Source organism: Geotrypetes seraphini, chromosome 8 (genome assembly GCF_902459505.1).
Source record: "Geotrypetes seraphini chromosome 8, aGeoSer1.1, whole genome shotgun sequence".
In the NCBI taxonomy this organism is placed as follows: domain Eukaryota; kingdom Metazoa; phylum Chordata; class Amphibia; order Gymnophiona; family Dermophiidae; genus Geotrypetes; species Geotrypetes seraphini.
This window is the reverse complement of record NC_047091.1, coordinates 174,398,438-174,425,934: the sequence shown is the minus strand read 5'-3', so window position 1 is coordinate 174,425,934 and position 27,497 is coordinate 174,398,438. Positions and strand designations below refer to the sequence as shown.

The 27,497-nt window shown below is 49.6% G+C and overlaps 1 protein-coding gene across 3 annotated transcripts in view; it reads left to right on the top strand.

The window, feature by feature from the left end:
- Positions 1-27,497, top strand: part of PITPNB (phosphatidylinositol transfer protein beta) — a 184,911-nt gene that overhangs the window by 58,329 nt on the left and 99,085 nt on the right. For all 3 annotated transcript variants that reach the window (XR_004540391.1, XM_033955457.1, XM_033955456.1), the window contains exon 6: positions 17,257-17,331. Coding sequence is in view for 2 of the 3 variants with exons in the window: in XM_033955457.1 (XP_033811348.1) it covers positions 17,257-17,331 (75 nt within the window). In the remaining variant the exon portion in view is untranslated. The remainder of the gene's footprint in view (positions 1-17,256; positions 17,332-27,497) is intronic.

Here is a 27,497-nt window from a genome sequence, read left to right as displayed (position 1 = left end):
GAGGGAAGAAGATGGGTGCCAGACCAATTGGGAGGGGGGGTGAAGGGAGACACATAGTAACAGAGCAAATGGAAGACGCTGAGAGAAGACACACAGTGGATGGAAGGAATTGAATGAGAAGATTACATTACATTACATTTGTGATTTCTATTCCGCCATTACCTTGCGGTTCAAAAAGATGAGGAAAGCAGAAACCAGACAACAAAGGTAGAAAAAAAAATTTCTATTTATTTCCTTTTTTTTGCTTTTGATAAAGTAGTATAATAGTTGTGTTGATAAAAATTTATAAACAAACATCTTTCTCTAGTTCAGCAGCCAGAACTTTGATTTATAAGGAAGGAATAAACTAAATATTGCAGTACTGAGGTTTGTATGGTTGCTATGGGGATGGGGCGGTGAAGGGGATGGTGGTCTGGGGATGGAGCAGTGATGGAGATATAATTTTTCCCTGTGTCATTCTCTACTTTAAATAACTGTAATTGTAAAATAGTGTACCTTGTCCTACATGGGTAAACGTGGCCATCTAAGACCAAAATATTTCCAGAATAACAGCACTTGTTCTTTGTTTTGTTAGAAATGTCTTAAGTTCTTAAAAGACACCAAAATATAAGTTGGGTGTGCCCTAGGACATTGCAGGAAAGTTAACTCCCTAGACTCCACCAAAAATATATAAACCTCAAATCTAAATTTTTAAGATAAGGAGCACCCTCAGTGTGAGTTTGAAAGCTTTAAAGAGCGGCTCAAAGAGCAGCTCTAGTGCTTAGAATAGCAAAGGTTTTTGTCTTGGGGGTTTTTTCTTAAGTTCTTAAAAGACATAAGAATTACTATTTTGTCTTTTGTAGTTAGCTGCAAACCAGATTTGGAGAAAGGTAGACTTCCTTGTTAGCAGCAGCAGATGAATCCAGAGACAAGTGGGTTGTGTCCATCCACCAGAAGGCGGAGATAGAGAGCACCAAGCTGAGCTCTTATAAGAACATAAGAATTGCCATACTGGGACAGACTGAAGGTCCATCAAGCCCAGTATCCAGTTTCCAACAGTGGCCAACCCAGGTCCCAAGCACATAGTTAGATCACAAGTAGCAAAACAGATTCTATGCTGCTTATCCTAGGATTAAGCAATGGATTTCCCCAAGCCATCTCAATAATGGCCCATGGACTTCTCTTTTAGGAAATTATCCAAAACCTTTTTAAACCCCAGTAAGCTTACTGATTTCTTGTCATATATGGGCAAAGGTGCCAGCTCTGTGGTTGCTATTGGGTGCCTGAGCACCCCCAATATTTTTGGGACCTTATATGACCAGGGCCGGCGTGCTGTCCAGGCAACTCTTCCCCTTCTATCCCTCTCTCTCCCTTCCCATCACCTTCACAGTCTCTTTTCTTTATTCATTTTTTCATTTCTTTATTTATTTTTTCATCTTACATCAAGTGTACAATATTACATCAATTAAATAATATATATCACTTGAAATTCTTTCCTATTATTATTATAATACATATTTTAAGCCCCTCCCACACCCTCCCTTTCCACAATTATTGTAAATCAAACATATCATTCGTGTAATGTGTTCAAAATAATAATTAAACCAATAATATAGCAATATATCCCCCCTTTCCCATTATTATAATTATACTTTTAGTGTAAAAAGGTGTCTAATCATTACAATATGTTATCAATGGCCCCCAAATTTTTTTGAAATTATTATAATTCCCTTTTTGTATGGCAATTGTTCTTTCCATTTTGTATATATGGCATAACGAATTCCACCAGAAAGTGTAATTAAGTCTGGTGTAATCTTTCCAATTTCTGGTGATATGCTGAATGGCAACTCCTGTCATTATTAATAAAAGTTTATTATTATTAGATGAAATTTGACTTTTTATTCTCATGGACGTTTCAAATAAAATTGTATCATATTCAGAGGGGACCCAGCGTGGCAGCCATTCTCACATGCTGTCTGTGCTGCCCTGAAGCTTTCCCTCTGCTGTGATCTGCCCTTCTCCTCCCCAACTTCCTGTTTCTGCCTGGGCAGATTGCGGCAGAGGGAAAGCTTCGGGACAGCACTGGCAATTTGTGAGAATGGCTACTGCACTGGGGTCCCTCTGATAAAGAAGACTGAATGGAGACCAGGAAGGTGAAGGGAAGAGATGCCCAGACTGTGGGGCCCGCTGGAGCTGTTTTAAGCTAACCTAGGGGTAGGGGAGGGGGGCGGAGAGAGATGAGAGCAGGAGGAAACAGATGGGAGGGGAGGAGTGGAGGAGGCTGTGGGAAGGAGTGGAGAAAGATGTCAGACCATGGAGGAGGCTGTGGGAAGGAGTGGAGAAAGATGTCAGACCATGGGAGGGGGAGGGGGAGAGGGAGGAAGATGCACAGGGATGGAAGGGAAGGGGAGAGAGAAAGGGAAGAGATGATGGTGCACAGGGTTGGAAGGGAAGGGGAGAGAGAAAGGGAAGAGATGGCGGTGCACAGGGATGGAAGGAAGAAATAAATGGAAAAGTAGATAGATTTTGAGAAGAAAGCAGAAAAATGGAAGAAAGTTGAATGTTAAAAGGTAATGCCAAAGATGGATGTAGGATAGAAAAACAGCAAATGGATACGAAGGCCCTGGAAACACAGTTAAGAGCACAGACAGAAGGAAGTTCAACCAGAGACTGGGAAAAGATGATTAGAAAAATAAATTCACCAGACAAAAAATGTAGGAAATATAATTTTATTTTGAATTTAATGATTGAAATATGTCAGTTTTGAGAATTTATATCTGCTGTCTATATTTTGCACCACTGTTCAGGAAGAAATTAATTTGTTTTTCTGGTGGTGTACTGCATCTTAGGGTTTCGTTTGTGTATATTTGTACTTTTAATTTGTAGTCCTGTATTTGAAACATAGAAACATGATGACAGATAAAGGCCAAATGGCCCTTCCAGTTTGCCCATCCATAGTAACCGTTATCTCTTCCTCTAAGAGATCCCATGTGCCTATCCCAGGCTTTCTTGAATTCAGACACAGTCTCTTCTGGGAGAATGTTCCACACATCTACCTCCCTTTCTGTAAAAAAGTATTTCCTTAGATTTCTTCTGAGCGTATCACCTCTTAACTTCATCCTATGCCCTCACATTCCAGAGCTTCCTTTTAAATGAAAGAGACTCGATTCATGCGTACTTTCATCATGTAGGTATTTAAATGTCTCTTATCATATCTCCCCTCTCCCGCCTTTCCTTCAAAGTATACAGATTGAGGCCCAGATTCTCAAAACTTTAACACTGTCACTAAACTATTTTCCGGCAGTTTAGCCTTTTACGCAGTTTAGCGATGGATTATCAAACGGATTATCTCTGGCTTTAGCAGTCTCCAACACTGACATGCACTTGGCTCTTCAACATTGAAATGAGCCCTCTGGTAGATTCTTAAAATATGCCAAGCCATTTTCAGAAAGCGGCGTCTGCTTTTGGCGATTAAAAAAGTAACTGGTCCAGGGATGCCAGTCAGTATCAGAGACAGCTACAAAGCCTGTGTTCTGATGTAGAGGGAGAGATGCCCATTCTCACTGCTGCATCACAACACCTCTAACCCTCCCTCAGGAGAGATGCCTACTCTCTTTTGCTGCACTAACCAACCCGACCATGACCCGATCACCCCCCCGGCAGCAGAAGAAATAATAACTACTGCAATCTGACCATGATCTGGTCACACCTCCCCTCCCCCCACTCCCCAGCAGCAGGAGAGATGCCTACTCTCTCCTGCTGCACTAAATAAAAAACAATAATAAAAAAATCCTACAGGCCTGACCCAAATGCGCCTACCCGGAAGCAGGAGAGATGCCCACTCTCTTCTGCTGCACTAAACTACCCGCCCTGACTAGTAGTGACCCTCCGCACCCCTCCCCCTTACCTGAACACAGAGATGGTCATCCTTACTGCAGTTGCTGCTGTGTCATCTAAACTGGGTATTCCTCTCCCTGGTGCATCTTGGGATGCACCGGGGAGGGGGCTTGAGGCTCTGATTGGCCCAGGGAGTTTAAGGCCCCTCCTGTGGGAGGGGCCTTAAACAACTTGGGCCAATCAGAGCTTCAGGCCCCTCCCCAGAAAGGCTCCTAGGGCTCTGATTGGCCTGGATGCCTAAGGCCCCGCCCATGGGGTGTCTGGGCTAATCAGAGCCTAGTTTAGAACGCAGCAGCAGCTGCAGTGAGGATGTCCATCTCCATGTTCAGGTAAGGGGGAGGTGTGGGGGGGTCACTACTAGTCAGGGCGGGTAGTTTAGTGCTGCCTACTATTATTATGGAGGCGGGGTCTGGAGCAGGGCTTTTCAGCACCCCAAATTATTTTGAAAAGTTGGCTCCTATGTATATAGGATAGTATTCTAACTAGTAAGTCAGTATTCTCTGTGTCTGCGGATGGATGCAGTGGCTCCTGGTTTCTGCTCTGCTCTGCATGCCCAACAAGGCTCCTATTTTGGTTTGGCTATCTTAGTTGAATGAGGGAATTAAGCTTCTTAGGTGCCAATTTTGGGGTATAGCTGGTGGTGCCAGTTCCCTATCCATCTCTGCATTTGCCCTGTACTCCTTTCTTCCTCCTCATTTAGGGGGGGGGATTGGCTAAACTCAGAGAGAGTGCATTGGTTGGGAGGCATGGCATAGTAAAGAAAACTTTCATTTTTAGCAATCAGCTAGTGGTGTTCTTTGGATGGTCCTGAATGTGTGACTAATGTATGTGTCTGTTCACAAGACTGCTGGTACAAGTTATTTATTTCTCCCTACCTCTCCCTCGTTGCCTTCCTGCCTGTGAGTTTTTCTGTCGGGCCTGTCAACTCCTATATAACTGCAGCCTATTCAGTGTCGGTGCAGTTTTGGCAGGAGTGCACCAGAGAGTTAGCGGCCTGTTTGAGCGCAATATGTTCTGCTTTACACGGTTGTTATCTCTGCGGTTTGTGCCTTCCTCGGCTTCGGGCTCTCCTGCGGACTACAGTGCTGGGTTTCCTGCCTTTTATCTTCTGGGCGCACGGTTTGAAACAGCAGCAACCATTTGTTTTTCGTCCTCTTCTGGGGACCCTTGCCTTGATTGATGGAAGGAGGGCAGGGGGTGTTTGCCGCTGGACGCCCTCCTGTGCTGTTGCAAGCCAAGAGCAGCGCCAAACATTTGGTGTGAAACCCTTCCTACGGGAGCACATGGAAAGCAGAGTGGAAGGATAAGGATATCGTGCCCCGAAACGGACTGGAGAGCAACAGAAGGGAGAATAAAATAAGGTAATTCCCTTCCCCCCCTTATACTCTACTGCAGCGGGGTATGTTAACGTCTGTCTTTCCCCCGCCTCTTTGGATCTAATGACTTACTTAATATTGCTGAATATACCCTAATCTCAGCACTCCTAACGTACCAGCATTCAGGAAGCGTGGTACTCACCATGAGGGAAGCTGCAGCCTCTAGCTGGGATTTCCAGCATAAATTTGAGTAATTATGTGACATACAGTGCCTAGACTTGATGAATATGGTGGTTGCAACGCGCTCTATCCTGGTGAACTGAGAACTTCTTTCAACATTTCTTCTGATTTTTTTTCTTTGACATGGGAGCTCACGGAAACCTTTTTGAGCTTGTATTGCCCAGCAGGTGAAGCAAAAAAAGCAACCAAACTTTTAGGCATGTGTGCCTCTTTATTTTTTTCTGACTATCAAGGTATATTCTGACACATAGCTTAGAGAGAGTACTGGTTTCTGTGTCTGCTGACAGATTCATACTAGAATTCTTTGTATGTTTATTGCTCCTTTGTTGCTACCTAGTCTGGATTGTAGCTGTGGGTTAGCTGGTTGGTTCCAGTGTGTGAGTCTGGGCTGGGGGGGGATATATACTTCTCCCTCCATATTCGCGGTTTCCGTATTCACAGTTTCATTTATTCACGATTTTTCATCGGCTGACTCTGTCCCCCAAAATTACATCATTCTGAAAATCGCTGCTTCCATGCTCTGCCTTCTTTCTTCCTTGCGCTGAGAATTTCGTGTTTTGTGTGTTTGTTATTTTTCGGGAGTGTGTGCGTGGGGGGGGGAGCGAGAAGGGTAGAGTAAAACAATTACCCCTCAGAGGACACCCCCCCCTCTGTATACTGCGAGATGATTGGCTGGATTTCGGCAGGCGCGGGCTGCCCATTGCTGCAGTGTCTTGTCAGTCACAGGGCTTCGGTGCTCCGGGTCACTGTCAGTGCCTCCCGATCCTTGCTGGAGGCATGTGCGCATGTCTCCCACCTCTTCTTTGTCCTGTATGTAAAATTGGAACGGACAGTGAATGGAGCCGGCCACGGATTAGTGCAGAGCATGGTTGGGGGGGCTCCCACTGCCGGTCTGGAGGAGAGAATGGAGAGCAGAGCCATCCCTTTCCAGTGCATTCATGAGCAACTGAAAGGGGGAGTGCCGCGGGGCTTCATGTTGAAAGGGGGCCTGGAGCACGGGAAGCCACTAATCGTGTCCAAGGTAAGGAAGGGGCGGGGAGGCGATCGTTGGTGCCGGCCCACCTTGTACTCAACAGTGTGTACTTTCCTCCTGCTCAGGAGCTCTTTTAAATCCCCCTAGTACACTACTGCATTCACGATTTTAATGGTAAAAACGCTGACTTTTACAGAAAATCACCAATAACATTGAAAAGTTATTCGCGCCTATATCCGGAACGCATCCAGCGCGAATATGGAGGGAGAAGTGTAGCTTCCTCAGATGAGGATGGTAATTATAATGATCACAGCCAATGTCTGCTGGGACATAGCGGTGTGATTAAGCATTCATCTCACTTCTTTTTCGCTCCCTGAGGTTACAGTTTCTTGGTCTTTCCAGGTTAGATTCAGGGGGAGCAGCTGGCTCCTCGGAAGATCCCAGTTCTAGGGTCTCCCTGGTTTCCGGTGTTTGGTTCATAGAGCTAAAATGTTTGCTGTTAACACCATTTCTTTCTTGAGGGGTAGAGATCCTTCAGATGGATGTTCTTGGTAGTCTTTTTCTGTAACGGCAGTCCTACTGGATCCATGCGGCCCGCGTAGAGTGGTATCTCCTTTGAATGTTATATTTTCGGTTATGTCCTACAGAAGACTGCTTTGCTACATTCCATTTGTCCCTGAATTCATCTGCTGCTGACGACAAGGAAGTAAAAATTATGTATCATACCTGATAATTTTCTTTCCTTTTGTCATAGCAGATGAATCCAGGCTCCTGCCCTATCAATTATATCTATTGTTGTATTTCTCTCTATTACTTTGTCTGATTTGGCCATGTGCTATGTTTGATGTGGGCCTGGAGGTTGACAGTGAGCAGGGAGTTTCTAGCCGATAGGACTGTTCAGTTTGTTACAAGGAATACTGGCTTACCAGTGAGCATACCATCCTATATAATATACTAGTGTTTAAGCCCGTTACATTAACGGGTGCTAGAAAGCAACCCCCTTTCCATCTCCCCCTCCAGTTCCTCCCTGACTGTCTCTCCATGGCCCCCTTCTGTCTTCCCCCCCAAGCAAAGCTGTCTGCTTCCAGCACACCCCTCCCCCAAAGCAGCCACTTTTCCCTCTCCCCCTCCAGTTCCTCCCTGATTGTCTCTGTGGCCCCCCCTTCTGTCTTCTCTCCCTCAAGCAAAGCTGTCTGCCTCCCAGCACACCCCTCTCCCAAAGCAGCCCCCTTTCCCTCTCCCCTTCCAGTTCCTCCCTGACTGTCTCTCCGTGGCCCCCTTCTGTCTTCCCCCCCCCCCAAGCAAAGCTGTCTTCCTCCCAGCACACCCCTCCCCCAAAGCAGCCCCCTTTTCCTCTCCTCCTCCTTTGAGAATTTTTACCTGCATGGGACACGGCAGAGCAAATCAGGGCAGTAGAAGGCCGTGAAGTAGCCTGTTTAGAGTGCTGCGGATGCTGCTGGAGTCAGGAGGTTTGTCGGGGGGCAGCAGCAAGGGACTCAGGGAGCCGGCCAGACTGCGGGAAGGGAGGGTCAGATGGGAGGGTCAGACCACGGTGAGAGGGTCAGATGGCTCAACAGGGGTTCGGGTGCGCCGGGGTGGGGGGGGGCGAAGATGACGACGATGAAGACTAACTGTCTTACTGAGAAAAAGAACCCTAAGCGCGCATGCGCACTCCTGCAACCACAGACCTACAGATCAGGGATCATGGAACACGCAAGTAGGAGTGCGCATGCGCGCTTAGGGTTTTATTATTATAGACTAGTGTTTAAGCCCGTTACTTTAATGGGTGTTAGTAAAGCCTCCTTCCCTCACATGTCCCCTATTTTCAGCCCCAGCTCCAAACCAATTTTACCCCCCCAGCCCCCTTCTCCCCCGGCCCAATAGCAGCTCTTCTCTGCTCCCCCTGTCCCTCTTCCTTGCTCCCCTGGTCCAATAGCACCTCTTCCCTGTTCTCCGTCCCTCTTCATTGCTCTCCCGGTCCAATAGCACCACTTCCCTGCCCCCCCCTGTCCCTCTTCCTTGCTCCCCCGGTCCAATAGCACCTCTGCCCTGCTGTACAATCCTCTTCCTTGCTCCCCCGGTCCAATAGCACCTCTTCCCTGTTCCCCGTCCCTCTTCCTTGCTCTCCCGGCCCAGTAGCACCTCTTCCCTGCTCCAGCAGCACCCTTTACCTGTTTCCCTGGTCCAGTATGCAGCATTGTGAGCATCGCGGCTGGCTTTTGTGAACCTCATAGGCCGCTCTGTCCCTCAGAAGTACGTTCCCTCTGACGCGATCGCGTACATCAGAGGAAACGTTCTACTGAGGTGCTGTGCGGCTGCGAAGTTTAGTAGAACCGGCCATGATCCTCACTGGAGCAGCGCCTGACCCTCAGCAGATCGAAGCCCTCTTCCCGGCAGCCGCCACCAGCACCGCTTCGCACCGCCTCCTCAAGCCGCCGAATATGGCCGGCTTCCTCCTGCGGTGAGTGAGGGCAGGAGGAGGGGAGTGGCCAGAATGTTCCCTGCCGCCGGGTTCTAAAATGGAACACGGCCACGGATCACACACCACAGCGGCAGGGATCACGATGTTTTCAATGCGCACGCGCCGGTAAGCTTTTATTATATAGGATGACAGAGCTCAGCTTGGTGCTCTCTATCTCCGCCTGCTGGTGGATGGACACAACCCACTTTTCTCGGGATTCATCTACTGTGACTAAAAGAAAGAAATTTATCAGATGTGATAGCATAATTTTTCCTTGTATTTCTGTAACATTTGCACTCAAGCTTTGAATCCTGAAGCAGTCTAAAAGCATAAGGTCAGAACTGTAAGGTTGTTCTAAATTTTCTTTGTGCTTGCTTGCCTTAGAAGCGGTCAGCAATTGTGTCACAGATATGCGATTTATACGCTTGTTTTGGGTTAGGTATTTCAGGAACAATTTTATTTAGTGCTGTTAGGACAAAAGCTTTGTTTCTTATCCTCGACAGTTATAAACAATGCCATAGAAGTGAAAGGGTCATTTTTTAATTCTTTACCCTGAAAACTGGAGGAGTGGTAGATGCTCTTAATATTTACCTGTTGCAGGAGAACATGGAAAACCCATCTGCATATAGTTTGACATAAAAGTGCTTCTTGCACAAAGAGAAGGCTTCAGCAAATTGATTAATGTAGTTTACAAGACTGGGACTGAATGATGCATAACAAGTTTGCATGAACTCTTGCCTATTCTGAAAGGGCTGAATCATATAACAACATTACATAAGAACATAAGCAGTGCCTCTGCCGGGTCAGACCAGAGGTCCATCCCGCCCAGCAGTCCGCCCCCGCGGCAGCCCAACAGGTCATGACCTGCCTTAATCACCAGAAGGGGCCCCCTTGCCCCCTAGGTTTCTCATCGAAGTCCTATCTTCCCATCAATGTCCTAACCCTCCGGCCTTGCACCTGCACGACCTGGTGAGCTGTCTATACTTATGCAACACCCCAGCACCTCCCTCAGTACCCCACGATCCCCTTTTCCCTCAGGAATCTGTCCAATCCCTGTTTGAATCCCTGTACTGTACTCTGCCAGATCACTTCCTCCGGGAGCGCATTCCATTTGTCCACGACCCTTTGGGTGAAGAAAAACTTCCTTGCATTTGATTTGAACCTATCTCCCTTCAGTTTCTCTGAGTGCCCCCTCGTACCTGTCGTCCCTTTTAGTCTGAAGAACCTGTCCCTGTCCACCCTCTCTATGCCCCTAAGTATTTTGAAGGTCTCTATCATATCCCCCCTGAACCTCCTCTTTTCCAGAGAGAAGAGCCCCAGTTTATCCAGCCTCTCAGCATATGGGCAGTTTTCCAGCCCTCTTACCAGTTTCGTTGCCCTCCTTTGGACTCTCTCAAGAACTGCCATGTCCTTCTTGAGGTGCAGCGACCAATATTGAACGCAGTATTCCAGATGTGAGCGCACCATCGCTCGATACAGCGGCATGATGACTTCCCGCGTCCTGGTTGATATGCCCCTCTTGATGATGCCCAGCATCCTGTTGGCTTTCTTCGAGGCTGCTGCACACTGTGCGGATGGTTTCATGGATGGATCCACTAGCACACCCAAGTCTCTCTCAAGTCCGGTGTCTTCCAGCAATCTCCCCCCCATTTTATACTCGAACAACGGGTTCTTTTTCCCTATGTGCATGACCTTGCATTTATCTACATTAAAGCGCATTTGCCATTTGTTTGCCCAGTCCTCCAGCTTATCGAGGTCCCTTTTCCAGTTCCTCACACTCCTCCCTGGTCCTAACTCTGGTGCAGAGCTTGGTATCGTCTGCAAATTTTATAACCTCACACTTTGCCTCCGTTTCCAGGTCATTGATAAATATGTTGAAGAGTAGCGGCCCCAGCACCGATCCCTGCGGCACACCGCTCGTGACTCCCCGCCAGTCAGAATATTGGCCCTTTACTCCGACCCTCTGTAGTCTACCTGACAGCCAGTGCTTGATCCATCTGTGTACATCCCCGCCCACCCCGTGGTTCCACAGCTTCCTAAGCAGCCTTTCATGTGGCACCTTGTCAAAGGCCTTTTGAAAATCGAGGTAAATGATGTCTATGGGTTCCCCTTTGTCCACCTGACTGCTTATTCCCTCAAAGAAGTACAGAAGGTTTGTCAGGCACGACCTTCCCTTACAGAATCCGTGCTGGCTTGTCCGCAGTAGGCCATTTTTCTCGATGTGCTCGCAAATGCTGTCCTTGATCATTGCTTCCACCATCTTCCCTATAACTGAAGTCAGGCTCACCGGCCTGTAGTTCCCGGGGTCACCTCTCGATCCCTTCTTAAAGATAGGTGTGACATTCGCCAGTTTCCAGTCCTCTGGTACCTCTCCAATTTTCAAGGATAGGTTGCAAACATGCTGGATTGCGCCCGCTATTTCCTGACTTAGTTCCTTTAGAACCCTTGGGTGGATCCCGTCCGGTCCCGGTGATTTGCCGCTTTTCAGTCTGTCAATCTGCTTGAGGGCATCCTCCCGACTTACCACTATATGCCCCAATCTTTTGGCCTGCTCCCCACTCATGAGCTCCTCTGAGTCCGGTATATTGGACGTGTCCTCGCTCGTGAAGACCGACGAGAAGAACGTGTTCAACCTCTCAGTTACCTCTTTATCCTCCTTAATCACTCCCTTCCTATCCCCATCGTCCAATGGCCCCACCTCCTCTCTCATTGGTTGCTTCCCCTTTACGTAACTGAAGAATGCCTTGAAGTTTTTCGCCTCCCTGGCCAGCCTCTCCTCGTATTTCCCTTTTGCTTTTCTAATCTCTCGGTGGCATTCCTTTTGGCATTTCCTGTGCTCCTGGTGATTTTCCTCCGTTGGATCCCTCTTCCATTTCCGGAAGGACACTTTCTTGTCACTGATTACCCTCTTTACTTCAGGTGTCATCCAAACCGGGTCTTTTGACCGCTTGTTCTTGCGGCCTTTCCTGAAACTGGGGATGTACAGTTTTTGCGCTTCCTGCAGTGTGTCCCTGAGAAGGGTCCAGGCGCTCCCTACAGTCTCCATCCTAAAGCCGTTCCTGAGCTTCCTCCCCACCATTTTCCTCATAGCAACATAGTTCCCTTTCCTGAAGTTGAGCGCAGTCGTTGCGGTCCTCCCCACTATGGGTGACCCCCTTTCTAATGTGAATCTGATCACGTTGTGATCACTGTTGCCTAGTGTTCCTCCCACTTCTACCCCTCTTGCAGGCCCCCCTAATCCGTTAAGGATGAGGTCAAGTGTAGCATCCCCTCGTGTCGGTTCCTTGACTAGTTGCTCCATGAAGCAGTCCCTCACAGCTTCTACGAATCCTGCTTCCCTCGTGGAGTTGGAGTGTCCTGTACTCCAGTCTATCCCTGGGTAGTTGAAGTCCCCCATCACTGTTACACTTCCAGTCCTGCATTCCTGTCTCAGTTCTGCTTCCAAGTCTTGTCCTATTGTTTCTGACGCACCAGGCGGGCGATAATACAGCCCCAGCTTTATGTCTGCACTCTTCTTTCCCGGCAATTTGACCCATAGCGATTCTAGCTCCTCTGCCTTTGTTGCCGTATCGATCCCAATCGAGTAGATATAGTCCTTTATATACAGCGCTATGCTTCCCCCCTTCTTGTGGGTCCTGTCCCTCCTGTAGAGCTTGTACCCTGGCAGCGCCACATCCCATTGATTTTCCTCTGTCCACCAGGTTTCTGTAATTCCTATTATATCCAGGTCCTCCCCCTTGGCCATGACTTCCAGTTCACCCATCTTAGCCATGAGGCTTCTTGAATTTGCGTATAAGCACTGTAGGTCCCGGTGTTTGTCCTCCACCTCTGCCTTTACCTGGACCGCCTTCCCTTGGGTCTCGGGCCGTTTTCCCGCTCCCGGTGCCTCTGCTGTGCCCTCCGCCTTTACCCTCGCAACTCTCTTCCTCCCCATGTCCCCTCCACCCCACCTCCCCGCTTTTCCCCGGGGAATACCAGCCCCCTCCCGTGCTATCGTCCCCTGGGCCTTGGTTTGTTCCCCCTTGCCTTGTGTCTCCCCTTTGTCCTGTGGCTCCACCTTATTGCCTTCTGTTTGCACCCTGGTGCCATCTTGTCCTCCTGAATCCCCTGTTTTCCCCTTCCCCTTAGACTTCTCCCAGCAAGTTGCTGTTACCTGGTGTTTCCCTCGCTGTCTGATCGCGAGTTCCATCGGACCCCCGTCCTCCTCCCTGCAGTCAGCCCATTCAGCATCTTTTCTTGATACTGCTGTCCGAAGCGTCATCAGGTCAGCTGTCGGCTTTCCCCCTCTCTGTAGTTTAAAGCCCTCTCGATCTCCTTCTTTACGTTGGCTGCTAGTATTCTTGTTCCCGCCGTGCTCAGGTGCAGGCCATCCCGCCTGTAGAGCTTGCTCTTTCCCCAGAAGGACGACCAGTTCCTCACAAAGTGGAAGCCCTCCTCCTTGCACCACCTCCTCAGCCACGCATTCACCTCCTGGAGCTCGGCCTGCCTCCTTGCATCTGCCCTCGGGACCGGCAGGATCTCCGAGAATGCTATCCTCTGTGACCTCCGTTTCAGCTTCCTTCCCAGGACCCTGAACTGGTCTGTTAGCGCAGGCATGCTGAAATTCCTCCGGCTCACATCATTTGTTCCGAAGTGGACAATTACTGCTATCTCCTCCGTTTCGGCTCCGTCCAAGATCCTCTCGATTCTGTCGACAATGTCCTTTGTCCTGGCCCCAGGGAGACGTCACCAGCCGGTCCTCTCGACCTCCGGCTACATGACTGTCCACCTCCCTCAGGATCGAGTCTCCCACAACAATTGCAGTCTTTCCCTTCCTTAAGAGCCTCCTCTGCCTCAGGTCCGTGTCCATGGTGAATCTGGGCGCTCCTCCCTCGGGGTCCTTGGCCTCCTCTGCCCTCCTGGCCTCTCCACTGGCCTCTCCACTAGGTCCATCCTCCGGTGGGTCCTGGCTCTCGTCTGATGACACCTGTCTGAGTTGCTGCTGGTTCTGCTCCTCGACCCTCCTGTAGCTCTCCTCGATGAATCTCTCAAGGTCCCTCACCTGATCTTCAATGGAGCTGTTTCTGTCTGGCATGGCTCCTCTGACGCCTGGCATGGCTCCTCTGACGCCTGGCAGGGCTCCTCTGAAGCGTGCAGCCCCTCCAGGTCCTGAACCCTGGCCTGCAATCTCGCGACCTCATACTTCAGGCCTTCCAGCTCCCGGCACCGACCACATATGTACTCCCGCCTTCCCGAGGGGAGGTAGTCGTACATATGGCACCCCATGCAGTATACTGGAAAGCTCTGGTGTATTCCGGCTGCCTCCATTTCCATCTTATCCGCTCTGCTCTCCGGTCTCCCTCAGCTCTCTGCTCTGCTCCTTTGGTCCGTCTATTTGCTCTCCGCTCTCTCGTCTGCCTGTTCTGCTCTCTCCTCTCTGCTCTCTCCTCTGGCTCTCACCACTCTGGTCTCCTCTGATCTGTTGGTGTCCTCACTCCCTCGCTCTCCCTCCGCCTGCTGCTGCTGTGTCCTCTCTCCCTCTGCCTGGTGCTGCTGTGTCCCCTCTCCCACTCTCACTCTCCGCCTGCTGCTGCTGTGTCCTCTCTCCCTCTGCCTGGTGCTGCTGTGTCCCCTCTCCCACTCTCACTCTCCGCCTGCTGCTGCTGTGTCCTCTCTCCCTCTGCCTGCTGCTGCTGTGACCTCTCACCCACACTCACTCTCTGCCTCTGGTTGTGTGCTGACCTTGGTGTAGTGCCCTGGCCCTTCTCAAGGCCCTTCGCAAAGGCGCTCTCGCTAAGGCGAGCGCCTTTGCCGTGCGCTGTTGGCTCCGCCCCTTTTAAGGCGGAGCTCCGAGGTACGACGTCGGAGGGGTGGGTGGAGCTACCTTTCGCCGCTACCCCTCGCTCTGCACTCTCCCTGTGCCCTCCTGGCTCTCCTCCTCTCCTAACCCCTGCCTTCCAAGTCTCTCTCTTGCCTCTCTCCCTCTGTGGCTGCTTGCAGGCAAGCTGGACTGTTCGGCGTTGGCTCTGCCCCTTTTAAGGCGGAGCTCCGAGGTCCGACGTCGGAGGGGTGGGCGGAGCTACCTTTCGCCGCTACCCCTCGCTCTGCACTCTCCCTGTGCCCTCCTGGCTCTCCTCCTCTCCTAACCCCTGCCTTCCAAGTCTCTCTCTTGCCTCTCTCCCTCTGTGGCTGCTTGCAGGCAAGCTGGACTGTTCGGCGTTGACTCCGCCCCTTTTAAGGCGGAGCTCTGAGGTCCGACGTCGGAGGGGTGGGCGGAGCTACCTCTCGCCGCTACCCCTCGCTCTGCACTCTCCCTGTGCCCTCCTGGCTCTCCTCCTCTCCTAACCCCTGCCTTCCAAGTCTCTCTCTTGCCTCTCTCCCTCTGTGTCTGCTTGCTGTGACTTTTTTTAAACCAGAGAATGTCTTGAGTGGAAAAGGTTTGCTCAGCAACAGAGCGATTAGGTGATTAAGAGGTTATAGGCAAGAAGAATTCATAAACTGAGACACATATCACCCGTTTTGACTTGCTTTAGAGAACAGAATTTGGCAAAAAGTACCAAGGAGGTAACCAACAAGGAAAGAAATTCCCTGTTTTTCCAAACAGGTTAGGTGCATGATAATAGATAGGGCAGCTATAGATTTTAAACTACATCCAAGAATTTGCCAGTGTACTTCAGCATACATATATTTCCCAAAAGTATGTGTTTTAAAAGTGTTCAGGTTTCAAGTTTTATTTATATTTGATTAATCGCTTAATTAAAATTTTTTCTAAGCGAGTTACAATATATAAAAGTAACATATAGTTTAACATAGTATTAAAACAAAAACAACAAACAGAAAACCAAAAGTACAGACATAATTTACACAATAAATAAATTTTAAAAATGTTTACACAATGAGTATAACTGGCGAACTGATAGAGTAATACAGTGGGAAAAAGAAAGACAAATATAAAGAGGGAGAAAGTTAAGGAAGAAAGCAAAGGAAGAAAGAAGGGCTAGAAATGCAATTTACAAGTTAAAAGCATCCTTAAATAAAAAGCTTTTTAAGTTCTTTTTAAAATAGCTTAGGTTACTTTTATCTCTTAATTGTAGAGGTAAAAAATTCCAAAGTTGTGGTGCTGATAGAAACATAGAAAAAAGCAGCAGAAAAGGGCTATAGCCCACCAAGTCTGCCCATTCCAAGTATCCCCTCCCCTGAATTTACTCCCTTAAAGATCCCACGTGAGTATCCCATTTTCTCTTAAAATCCGTCACGCTGCTGGCCTTTATCACCTGGAGTGGGAGTCTGTTCCAATGATCCACTACTCTTTCGGTGAAGAAGTACTTCCTGGAGTCGCCATGAAACTTCCCTCCCCTGATTTTCAGCGGATGCCCTCTGGTGGTCGAGGGTCCCATGAGCCAGAAGATATCATCTTCTGACTCGATGCGTCCCGTGATGTACTTATATGTTTCAATCATATCTCCCCGTTCTCTTCTTTCCTCAAGTGAGTACAGCCGCATTTTTTTAAAATCTTTCTTCATACGTGAGATCCTTGAGCCCCAAGACCATCCTGGTGGCCGTTCGCTGAACCGACTCGATCCTCAGCACGTCCTTTCGGTAGTGTGGTCTCCAAAACTGAACACAGTACTCCAAGTGAGGCCTCACCATGGCTCTGTACAACGGCATCATAACTTCAGATCTCCTGCTGACGAAACCTCTGCGGATACACCCCATCATTTGTCTTGCCCTGGAGGAAGCCTTCTCCACTTGATTGGCAACCTTCATGTCCTCACTAATGATCACCCCTAGGTTGCGTTCCGCCGTGGTCCTAACCAAGGTCTCACCATTTAGTACATATGTTCTACACGGGTTTCTCTTACCCAGGTGCATTATCTTGCATTTTTTAGCATTGAAGCCTAGCTGCCAAGTAGTTGACCATTGTTCCAGCAACAGTAGGTCGTGTGTCATATTATCAGGTAATAAGCTTTTGCCTACTATGTTGCAAAGTTTGGTGTCGTCGGAGAACAGTGATACCCTTCCTCTGTCCTTGCGTCATATCTCTTATGAATAATTTAAATAGAATTGGGCCCAGGACTGAGCCCTGCGGCACTCCACTGATCACGTCCGATGCTTCGGATGGGGTACCGTTCACCACCACCTTCTGAAGTCTACTGCTCAGCCAATCCCCAACCCATGTAGTTAGAGTGTCTCCTAATCCTATCGATTTCAGCTTGTTCAGTAATTTTCAAGGAAGGAATTAGTAGAAGTTTTTGGTTAGTTGACCGAAGAGAACGTGAGGCATTATATGGAATAAGTACTTTACTAATGAATTGAGGTTCGTTAGTATCAAGAGTTTTGAATGTTAATAATAAAATTTTATAAGTGTGACTTGCTTTGGCATTATACTAAGCAATGCTTTTTATTAACAGAATGAATATATGAAAGATGACTTCTTCATAAAAATTGAAACCTGGCATAAACCAGATTTGGGCACTTTAGAAAATGTAAGTCTATTTTTTAATGACATAATTTTAAAGTGAAAAATTGTATTGGGTTTTGTGATGAGCTCTGGACCTGGTTGTTCTTCCTTTGCCTTTTTTAAGCTTTTACTTCAGTTGAAAACTAGGATTTGCTACTATACACCTTGATTCGCCTTTACTTAGGCGCTTTGTCCCCTATGTTGCATGCCCCCTCCCAGCTTGTTTTTGTCCAGTCACTGAAGTACCAATTCTTGGTCATGAGACAAGCAGCAAAGCTCCTACTCGAACTTGTAATCATAGATCTTACATGTGGTCACCAAGTGTTGTCATAGTTCAGTAAGTCTGTTCCCTCACCAGATGCTGTGAATATTGACTCTTTTACTAACAAACCCACCAAAAGAAAGATGGCTAGCACTATTTATCAAAAAATCTTTCAATGCAAAAAGAGAAGAGAAATACTTTCTCATATACAACACTCTACTCCAATATAAAAATGAATCAGATAAGTAAATAATATAATTGAGTGTAGGTACCGATGGTCCTCAGTTTTCACAACTCTACACAGGACCCCTGTACAAGAGAGTTGTACCACCCACCCCCTAACTACGCCCATAAAGTGATCCCACATGCCAATCCCATCTTTTCTTAAAGTCCAGCACGCTGCTGGCCTCAATTACCTGTTGCGGAAGATTATTCCAGTGACCAACCACCCTTTCGGTGAAGAAATATTTTCTGGTGTCGCCATGGAAATTCCCTCCCCTGATTCTCAACGGATGCCCTCTGGTTGCCATGGGTCCTTTAAGAAAAAAGAGATCTTCTTCTGCTTTGATACGGCCCGTGACATATTTGAACGTCTCGATCATGTCTCTGTGAGTATAGCTGTAATGAGTATAGCTGTATATGAGAAAGTATTTCTCTTCTCTTTTTGCATTGAAAGATTTTTTGATAAATACAAAAAGTGAATGTTGCCTCAACATCCTGAGCCCTTTTCTAAGCAAATGTAGAAAGCCCATGCATTCTCATTCCTATTAAGCATGGTCTTTACAAAGGGAAGTCTTCCTTTATCAATCTATTAGATTTTTCTGATTTTTCGATGTGATATTTTGTTATTTAGAAAACAAAAGTAGATAAATCCCTTATGGAAGGAATGCCAAAGAACAAGGAAATAGAGTTGGACCAATAAAAATAAATTGTCGTATGCCACGTGACAATTTAAATCCGTCAGTAGAAAAGTCTTAAAAAAAAATCATGCGACAGAAAGCAGAGTAAGGATAAGTGAGCAGGTTTTTTTATATGGCATTTAGGAAAGGAACTTGGAAAATGGGCAGTGAGTGAGGTGATTAGGTTTGCAGATGACTCAAAATTATTCAGTGTGGATGGGAAGAGGAGTCTGTGGTCATTTTTTTTTTGAAATTCTTTATTTAAACACTGCGCCCAAGCATACAACAACATGGCAAAACCATAAAAGCAGTAAAACAGTGTACACGAAATACAAGAAAACAAAACCCCTCCCCCAAGAAAGAACCTCCCCATCCCCTACCCAGACCCAACCCCCCCCCCCAGAGAACCATCTGAATTGCCCCATCCCCAAATGACAGCACAAACCCCCTCCCCCCCCCCCCCCCCCCCCGTTAGAAGAAGCACAAGAAAAGAATAGGAAAAGGGACAATAGTCAAAAGCATAATGGAATCCCCAATGTAATATTAATCCTTCAGGGAGGCCAAGGCAGGTAATGCAGACCTACCCTCCACCTCCAAAAACCTACCCCAGAGATCCTCAAACTGTCGCCTCTGGCGGGTGAGTAAAGCGGAAAGCCTAAATTTCTCACAAACCTAGCCCAATTTCACTCGCATCATCTCCACCGTGGGTATCGTGGGGCTCTTCCAGTGAGTAGCCAGCACCAACCTAGCAGCTGTAAAAGCCAGATGCACCAACTTGTCTTGCGTAGCCTCCACTTCCCCCGGGAGTATCCCCAACAGAGCAGTTTCCGCTCTATATGTCAGTTGGCATTGAAGAAGTTGCCCCACATAGCTAAACACCTGAGTCCAATAGCCCAAAAGATGAGGACACTCCCACCACATATGAAAGAACGTTCCCCGGAGACCACACCCTCTCCAGCACTCCCCTGCACACGAGGTATACATCTTGTTAAGTACCACAGGAGTAACATACCATCGCACTAATAGCTTAAGAGCATTCTCCACCAACTGCGGAGCCACCGCCACATGGTGTATTAGCAATGCAATTTGTTCCCATTCCTCTACCGTATAGGTGAGCCCCAAATCCTTCTCCCAGGCCCGCATATAAGAAGTCTTCTGATCAGGTTCAGCATGTAATAAACGATACAACATCGAGATGCAGCCCCGTCGCACCGGATCCCCCAACAGCATCTCAAATCGCGAGCGCCAAAAAGCGTTAACGTCTCCCGCTCTAGCACGCATAACGTAATCCTTCACCTGTAAGAAGGGGAATAAATCTCGCTGCTCTAGATGAAAAGAAGCTTGGACCTCAGGAAACCCTTTGATGTGCTCCCCCTCCAATAACTGGCCAAAGCACCGCAGCCCGTCACGTTCCCAACTACGAAAGACCCCCCCCCTCCCTACCCGGAAGGAAATCCTCCGCATACCGAATAGGAAGGAAATGTAGTCCCCTCACCTATCAACTTCCGAGTGGCCCCCACCCATACCCGCGTCCATCGTATAAATGGGTTAGAAATGGTAGCGAGCTCCCTCTCCCGTAAGCCCACCCGTGGTAAATAAGACAAAGCATCTATGCCCCTGGGACCCCCCATGAGACCCTGTTCCACCTGAACCCACAATTTAACCGGATCCGCATGCCAATCCACAACCGCCCGAATTTGCGCAGCCCGATAATACAGTTCCAAATTGGGTATCCCCAAGCCCCCCTCCTCCTTGAATTTGAACATGGCAAATCTCGCAACCCTGGGACGCCTACCCCCCCATATAAAGCGCAAAAGATTCCTGTGCCAACAAAAAAAATACACTCTGGGAATTTCGACAGGAAGGACTTGAAAGAGATAAAGAAATCTGGGAAGGATCATCATGCGCACCACCTCCATTCTGCCCATCCAGGAGAGGTACAAGGGATCCCATCTAGCAAGGTCCTGCCGCAAAGCCGAAACCAGAGGTAGATAGTTAAGTCGGAACAAGTTAGACCACTCCACCCCCAACTGGATCCCCAAATATCGAATAGGGCCCGACACCCAGCGAAAAGGGAGCTGACTTTGCAATTCCCGAACCACCTCATCCGGCACCGAAATGTTCAAAATCTCCGTTTTAGCCAAATTAGCCTTAAAGCCAGAAATCCGCCCATAATCCCGCATCAAATCTTGTAGAGCCAGAAGTGACCGCTCCGAACCTTCCACTATGGCCAAAATGTCATCCGCAAAAAGGGACAGTTTATGCTCAACCCCCTGCACCTGAACACCCCGTACAAGCCTAGACTGGCGAATACGTTGTGCCAAAGGCTCAATCACCAAAGCAAACAACAAGGGAGAGAGCGGGCACCCCTGTCTCGTACCCCTATGAAGCTCAAAGGGCTTCGTGTATACTCCATTAACTTTGACACAAGCCATTGGAGTATGGTAGAGAGTAAGAATCCAGGAAATAAAGCGCAAACCAAACCCCATCTGGCGCAAGACAGCTTCCATAAACGTCCAATCCACCCTATCAAATGCCTTTTCGGCATCCACCGCTACAGCCACCCAGGGGGACCCCGATCTCCGTGCTTCCCACACCAAATTCAACACGCGCCGAATACCATCAGCCGCCTGGCGTCCCCCAATGAACCCCACTTGGTCAGGATGAATAAGTACTGGCATATGAGCAGTCATCCTATCTGCCAAAATACGGGCCAAGATTTTGGTGTCAATACCCAGCAAAGAAATAGGGCGATAACTCCCACAGACGGACGCATCTTTCCCCGGTTTAGGGAGTATCGTAATCCCTGCCAATCTCCTATAGAAAGGCAAGCGCTCTCCCTCTTTCAGAGAGTTGAATAACCTAGTCAGTAAGGGCGCAACCAAGGGGGAAAGTTTCTTGTAAAATAGCCCCTTAAACCCGTCCAACCCAGGAGATTTTTCCGGCTTCAAATGTCGGATAACGTGTAATACCTCCTCCACAGTGATATCCCCCTCCAGCCCCTGAGCGTCAGGGCCAGACAGCGTAGGTAGCCCCAAATCTCGCAAATAATCATGGCTCTCAGCAACCGAGCCCGCAACCTCCGGGGTATAGAGCTCCTGGTAAAATTCCCGAAACCTCTGTTGTATCCCGGCTTCGTCAGTCACCACCCTGCCATCACGAGCCTTAATAGACATGATATTACCCAGAGTTTGCTGCAATTTGACCCTGTGAGCCAATAATTTACTTGCCCGATTCCCAGATTCAAAAAATTTGAGCTTCAACTTATCTAGATTAAATTTAATCACCTCATCTTCTAATTTTCCCAGAGCCATACGGGTTTCCTGAAGCCGAAGCTGAAGCCGCAGTCCCCCTTGCCCCCTCTTATGTTGATCTACCAGAGTACGAAGTGTTTCCCGCAACTGCAATTCCTCCCGTTGTCGGTTCTTTTTCTTATAGGTTGCCATAGAGATCAACTCACCCCGTAACACCACCTTTAAACTTTCCCAAATCGTCACGGGAGAAAACTGATCTATGTTATTATGATCCAGGAAATCATAAATCCCCTTTTCCAACCGTTGCACGATCTGTGGATCCCCCAACAGGGTATCATTCAGCTTCCAATAGGTATCCCCAACCCGAGGGCCTCCCCATCGCAGATCCATCCATAACGGAGCATGGTCAGACCACCCAATAGTATCAATTTTTGTGTCTAGCAATTTCCCCCCCCCACACTTTATCAACACAGAGCAAATCAATGCGAGTGTATACCTCATGTACAGGAGAGTAGAAGGTGTAATCCCTGCCCATCCAGTGTTGCACCCGCCACCCATCAACAACATTAAGGACATCCAGAAACCTCTTCAAGCATTTCCTGTCGCATTTAAGTCTATCCCCTCCCTTGCCTGTAGAGTCCCAAGCCGGATTAAGCACCAGATTGAAATCCCCACCAACCACCAAATGCCCAACCTTAACCGATAGAATTTTGGACAAAAGAGCGTCAAAAAATTTGCCTTGTTGAGAATTAGGTGCATACAGATTTACCAACGTCACCTGAATCCCATTAACAGTGCCCGTCCAAATAAGCCACCTCCCCCCCTCATCCCTCCATTCCTGAGCAGGTATCACCCTCAACCTATGAGAAAACAAAATTCCCACCCCAGCCTTCTTCCGCTCCACCTGATTAGAAGCCCAAGTCCTCACAGGATAATCCCGGAACTGTACAAGTTTTTCCCCTGCTTTCACAAAATGAGTTTCTTGAACAAAACAAATATCAAAACTTAAGCGCTTAACTTCTTTCAACAACAATTGCCGTTTACGCGGCATGTTAAGCCCCTTAACATTCAAACTGCCCACTCTAAGTACATTAGCCCCCCCCCATCCTCAACTAGAGACAGCACACCCAGCACCCACTCCCCTCCCCCCTCCATCCCCTCCGTAACCCATTCACCCCCCCCACCCAAGCCCTCCACCCCCCCATCCTCAACCCTCCTCCCCTGTCTTCCCCACCCCCCTCCCCACCTGACCCACACTCCCTCTCTCCCCAATCCCTCCAGGACTTCAAGTGACTTCACCACCCCCCATGTCATCTTCAATATACCTCCCATCCCCACATCCAAACCTCCCACACTCAATATCCCCCCACCAAGCACTCCCCAGACCCTCAACCATACAATCTCAAGCACACTCCCAAAGTCAACACTGGATCAGCACCAAGGTCCAGAACCCTGCAGCGGATGGACACTACCACCCTCAGCCAGCCACTCAGGTGTCAGGGGATGTGGCTGTGCTCAGGTCGAGAGCTCTGCCGTCCTCTCCGCCTCTGGGGCACCGTTTTCCACTGATAACGCTCCAACTTCTGCGCCGATAACTTGCTCAAGGCAGAATCTCCCATCTTCACCAGGCCCTCCTTCAGAAGTAACGCCTGCAGCTCCGCCACGGTCGTCACACGCTTATGCACCCCATTAAAAGTCACCAGCAGGCTGAATGGAAAAAGCCAGCGATAGCGTAAGTTGTTCTGCTTCAGCACCTCCAGCAACGGTCGAAACTCCCTCCTTTTCTGCAAAGTGATGGTCGAGAGATCCTGAAATATCTCCACTTTCAAATTCTTCCAAGATATAACACCCAAGTCTCTAGCTTTCTTCACCAGTCGATCCTTATCTGGGAAGTGGTGGATGCAAGCGATAATATCTCTCGGGTAATCCCCATTCTTTGGACCCATTGTGCGGTGCGCCCTATCCACTCTCAGGCCCCCGGGAGTAGTTTTAGATGCCCCATCATCAGCCAGCAGAAACCGGCTAAGCTCCTGCACCACAGCCGCAGCGTCCCCATAATCAGCCGTATCCGGAACTCCCCGGATCCGGACATTGTTCCGTCGGGACCTATTCTCCAGATCTTCCACTTGAGCACAACAGTCCAGAAGATCTTTTTGGACCGCCTTCATCTGGGTAGTGATTCCTTGCACAGCTTCCTCTTGTTCCCCCATTCTCTTTTCTGTATCTTCCACTCTGCCCAGCAAGTCTGCAAAGTCCTGCCGAATCTCCTTAACTGCCTCTTTAATTTTTCCTTTCACAGCCGCCACCTCATCTTTAATTTCTGCAGCCCACAATTGCAAATCGGCTTTTGTAATAGCCGCCGCCGATCCTGCACACCGCAGCCGCGGGGAAGCACCGCGCTCCGATTCCTCTTCCGACGCGCTGTCTCCCGACTCACGCGCGGACACGCTGGAGGTCCCTCTCACATGGCGGAGGCCTCCCTGCTCTCCTCCATGCTCCGACGGTCTGCCGGTATCGATTTTTTTTCGCGACGGCATCCCGCAGCTGTACTGGGCTTCACGCACTCCCGGCTACCCACACGCTCACAAAAATCAGCAGCCCGCAACGGGAAAGGTATGCAATAGCGGAGAGTCAGAGCAAAGTCTCTAACCCTCCATCTTGGTCAGTGACGTCACCGGAAGTCCTGTGGTCATTTTAAGTGGCAGATGGAATTTAATATGTTGTGCAAATTTCTGAATGATGCACACATGGAAAAATCATCCCAACTATTTATCAGTTTTTGTAGCGTTACTGGATGTATGCAGTGCTGTAAGGTAAACATCATTCTTTAGCACTCTCCAGACCAGTAGAGGTTAACTTTACGAATGGGTATATATCTAATCATGACCAGCAGGTGGAGACTGAAAACAAAACTTTGGGACAGTATATCCTAGCCCCTCCTCTCTATTTCCCTCAGTCTTCTTTCAGTCTCCAGCAGGTGTTGAGTGATCTGTACCCATCTCCCTTGGTAGGGCTGTTGGAATTTGTTTAGGGGGTTTATTGTCCCTGTTTTTAGCCGGACGGAGCTTGGGCGGACTCTGTTTGGGGGTTCGTCCGACCTCGGGGGTGTTAAACCCGGCGGGTCACGAGCGGGGTCCCTCCCCCCACTTCCTCCACCTCCCCACATTTTTTTAGAGGAGCCTCAGCAGTAAGCCTTGCCCCCTAAGTCAAGCAAGGCATATTGCTTCGAGAGCCTGTGGAGTCTGTTCTGTAAAAAAAAAAAAAAAAAAAAAAAATCCTGAGGTAGTGCTGGTCTGAAGGGTTGTTTCCCTTTAAGAAAACTGTATTTTACTGTATTTTTTCATGTAACCAGCACTTTTTTATAGCTAGGTCGCGTATGGAGCAATTGTGCCCTTCTCCGGGGGAGTAGGACACAATTTTAGTCCAGCCGCGAGGCACTCGCGGCCGGCCTGAACTCGGCGGTTTGGGTCGGTGAGGTGGTGGAGCTCCGTCGGCAGCGGCTGCAGGCGCCCAGAGCTCCCCGCCGATGGTGCCTCGCGAGTCGGCTTGGAGCAGTGGGGAAGCCCGGTCTTCCACAACCGCCCACGGAGGGATTCCCCGAAGGATTCCCTCTCAGCTGATTTTTTGACAGCTGATGCCGGCTTGCCTGCTTTAGCGGCTGAGACTATTCAGGTTTCTCAGCCGCTTCAGGCTATGGAGGGAGCTTTTTTGGCGGGAAAACCGCCATCTTCTCTGTCTGGCCCCTCCATTTTGTCTTCCACCTCAGGTGACCTTCCCCCTGTTTTGACTATGCAGGGGCAAGGTTCTGCTGGGTCCCCTGCTGTGGCAGGGAGTCCCTTGGGACCCTCGGGGGGTTTTTCTCCTGAATTTTTCTTTTCTTTATGCAGAGCCTATTTTCAGGCGGCTGGGGGTCCCGGTTGCGCCCAGGGGGTTTCGGGGGGTGGGTTTTCCTCCGCGCTCCCTGCGGCTTTGCCTCTTTCGTCTGGCGTGACGTCCCCTCCGCCGCCTCCCTTGTCCAAGCGTCCGCGGGTGTCGTGGGACGAGAATTTGTGGTCGGAGGAACGGGTCGGTCTGGAGGAGGACCTGGACCCTTCTGAGGAGTTCCAGGACTCTCTGGAGGGGACGGAAGCTGGCGGCGGGTTGTCGGATTTCCCGTTCTCCAGTGACGAGGCGTCCGTGGTGCGCCTTTTTCAGAAAGATGAGCTGCCTGACCTTATTCAGCAGGTTTCTTCGGTTTTGCGTTTTGAGGACGCGCCGCCGGAGACTCCGCGTGTGGGGGACCCCCTGTTACGGGGGATCCGTTCCGTTTCCCGCTCTTTTCCTATGCATCAGGATATTCGGGATATTATTCTGGAGCAGTGGAAAACGCCGGAGACGCCGTTTCGGCTGGCGCGCAGCATGGCTCGCCTGTATCCCATTCCGGAAGGGGATCGGGCTACGTTAGCTTCGCCAGTCGTGGATGCGGTGGTCTCGGCAATTTCCAAGCGGCATACCGTGCCTGTTGAGGGCGGTTCTGCCTTGCGGGACTCTGAGGAGCGCAAATTGGAGAGCATCCTTAAGCAAAATTTTCAGGTCTCTGCCTTTGGGGTCCAGGCGGCTATTTGTGGGGGACTGGTCGCTCGCGCCGTGTTTCGGTGGGCGGAGCGGGTCTTGGATCGAGAGTCTGACGACTGGTCTCTGGTGGATCAGGAGGTAGCGAAGATTGAGATGGCGGCCTCATTCCTCTCATGCTCTATATGACTTGGTGCGGATCTCGGCTAAGTCTATGGCTTTTGGCGTGGCCGCAAGGCGTGTGTTGTGGCTGCGCGCTTGGGCGGCGGATGCTGCGTCCAAAGCTAAGCTTACTAAATTTCCCTTTCGGGGGTCGTTTTTGTTTGGAGAGGACTTGGATAAGTTGATTCAGACTTTGTCGGACTCGAAAGTTCCCCGTCTGCCGGAGGACCGTGCCCGTCCGGCGTCTCGGGGGGGTGCGGCCCGGGGGCGTTTGCGGGATTTTCGCAAGTATCGCCCTGGGCGTGGGGCTGCTTCTTTCCAGTCTCCGGGATTTTCCCGGGGTCGGTTCTTCCAGCGCATGCAGCCCTTTCGGGGGGCCCGTCGGGGGGCAGGGAATCCCTCCGCCGGTTCCCCCGCTTCCCGTCCTGCACAATGACGCCTTGCCGGCGCCCCCTTTGGTTCCGGTGGGGGCCCGGCTGCGTGAATTTTTCCCCAAATGGGCCGAGATCACGTCCGATCAGTGGGTCCTGGAGGTGGTGCGGGACGGTTATGCCCTGGAGTTCGCCCACTCTCTGCCGGATTTTTTCCTCGCTTCTCCATGTCAGACTCCGGGGAAGACGCAGGCTTTTCGCCAGACCCTTCAGCGCTTGCTAGATCTCAGGGCAGTTGTTCCGGTGCCCCCTCCAGAGTGGGGCACGGGCAGGTACTCCATTTACTTTGTGGTGCCCAAGAAGGAGGGGACCTTTCGGCCCATCCTCGATTTGAAAGGGGTCAACAGGGCTCTCAAGATTCCCTCTTTCCGTATGGAAACTCTGCGGTCGGTCATTCTGGCGGTTCAGCCGGGGGAGTTTCTCACTTCTCTCGATCTGACGGAGGCCTACTTGCATGTTCCCATTCGGGCCTCTCATCAGCGTTTCCTGCGCTTTGCGATCTTGGGTCGGCACTTTCAGTTCTGTGCGCTTCCCTTTGGGCTGGCCACGGCTCCTCGGACGTTCACCAAGGTGATGGTGGTCGTCGCGGCAGCCTTGCGGTCGGAGGGCATCCTGGTACACCCCTACCTGGA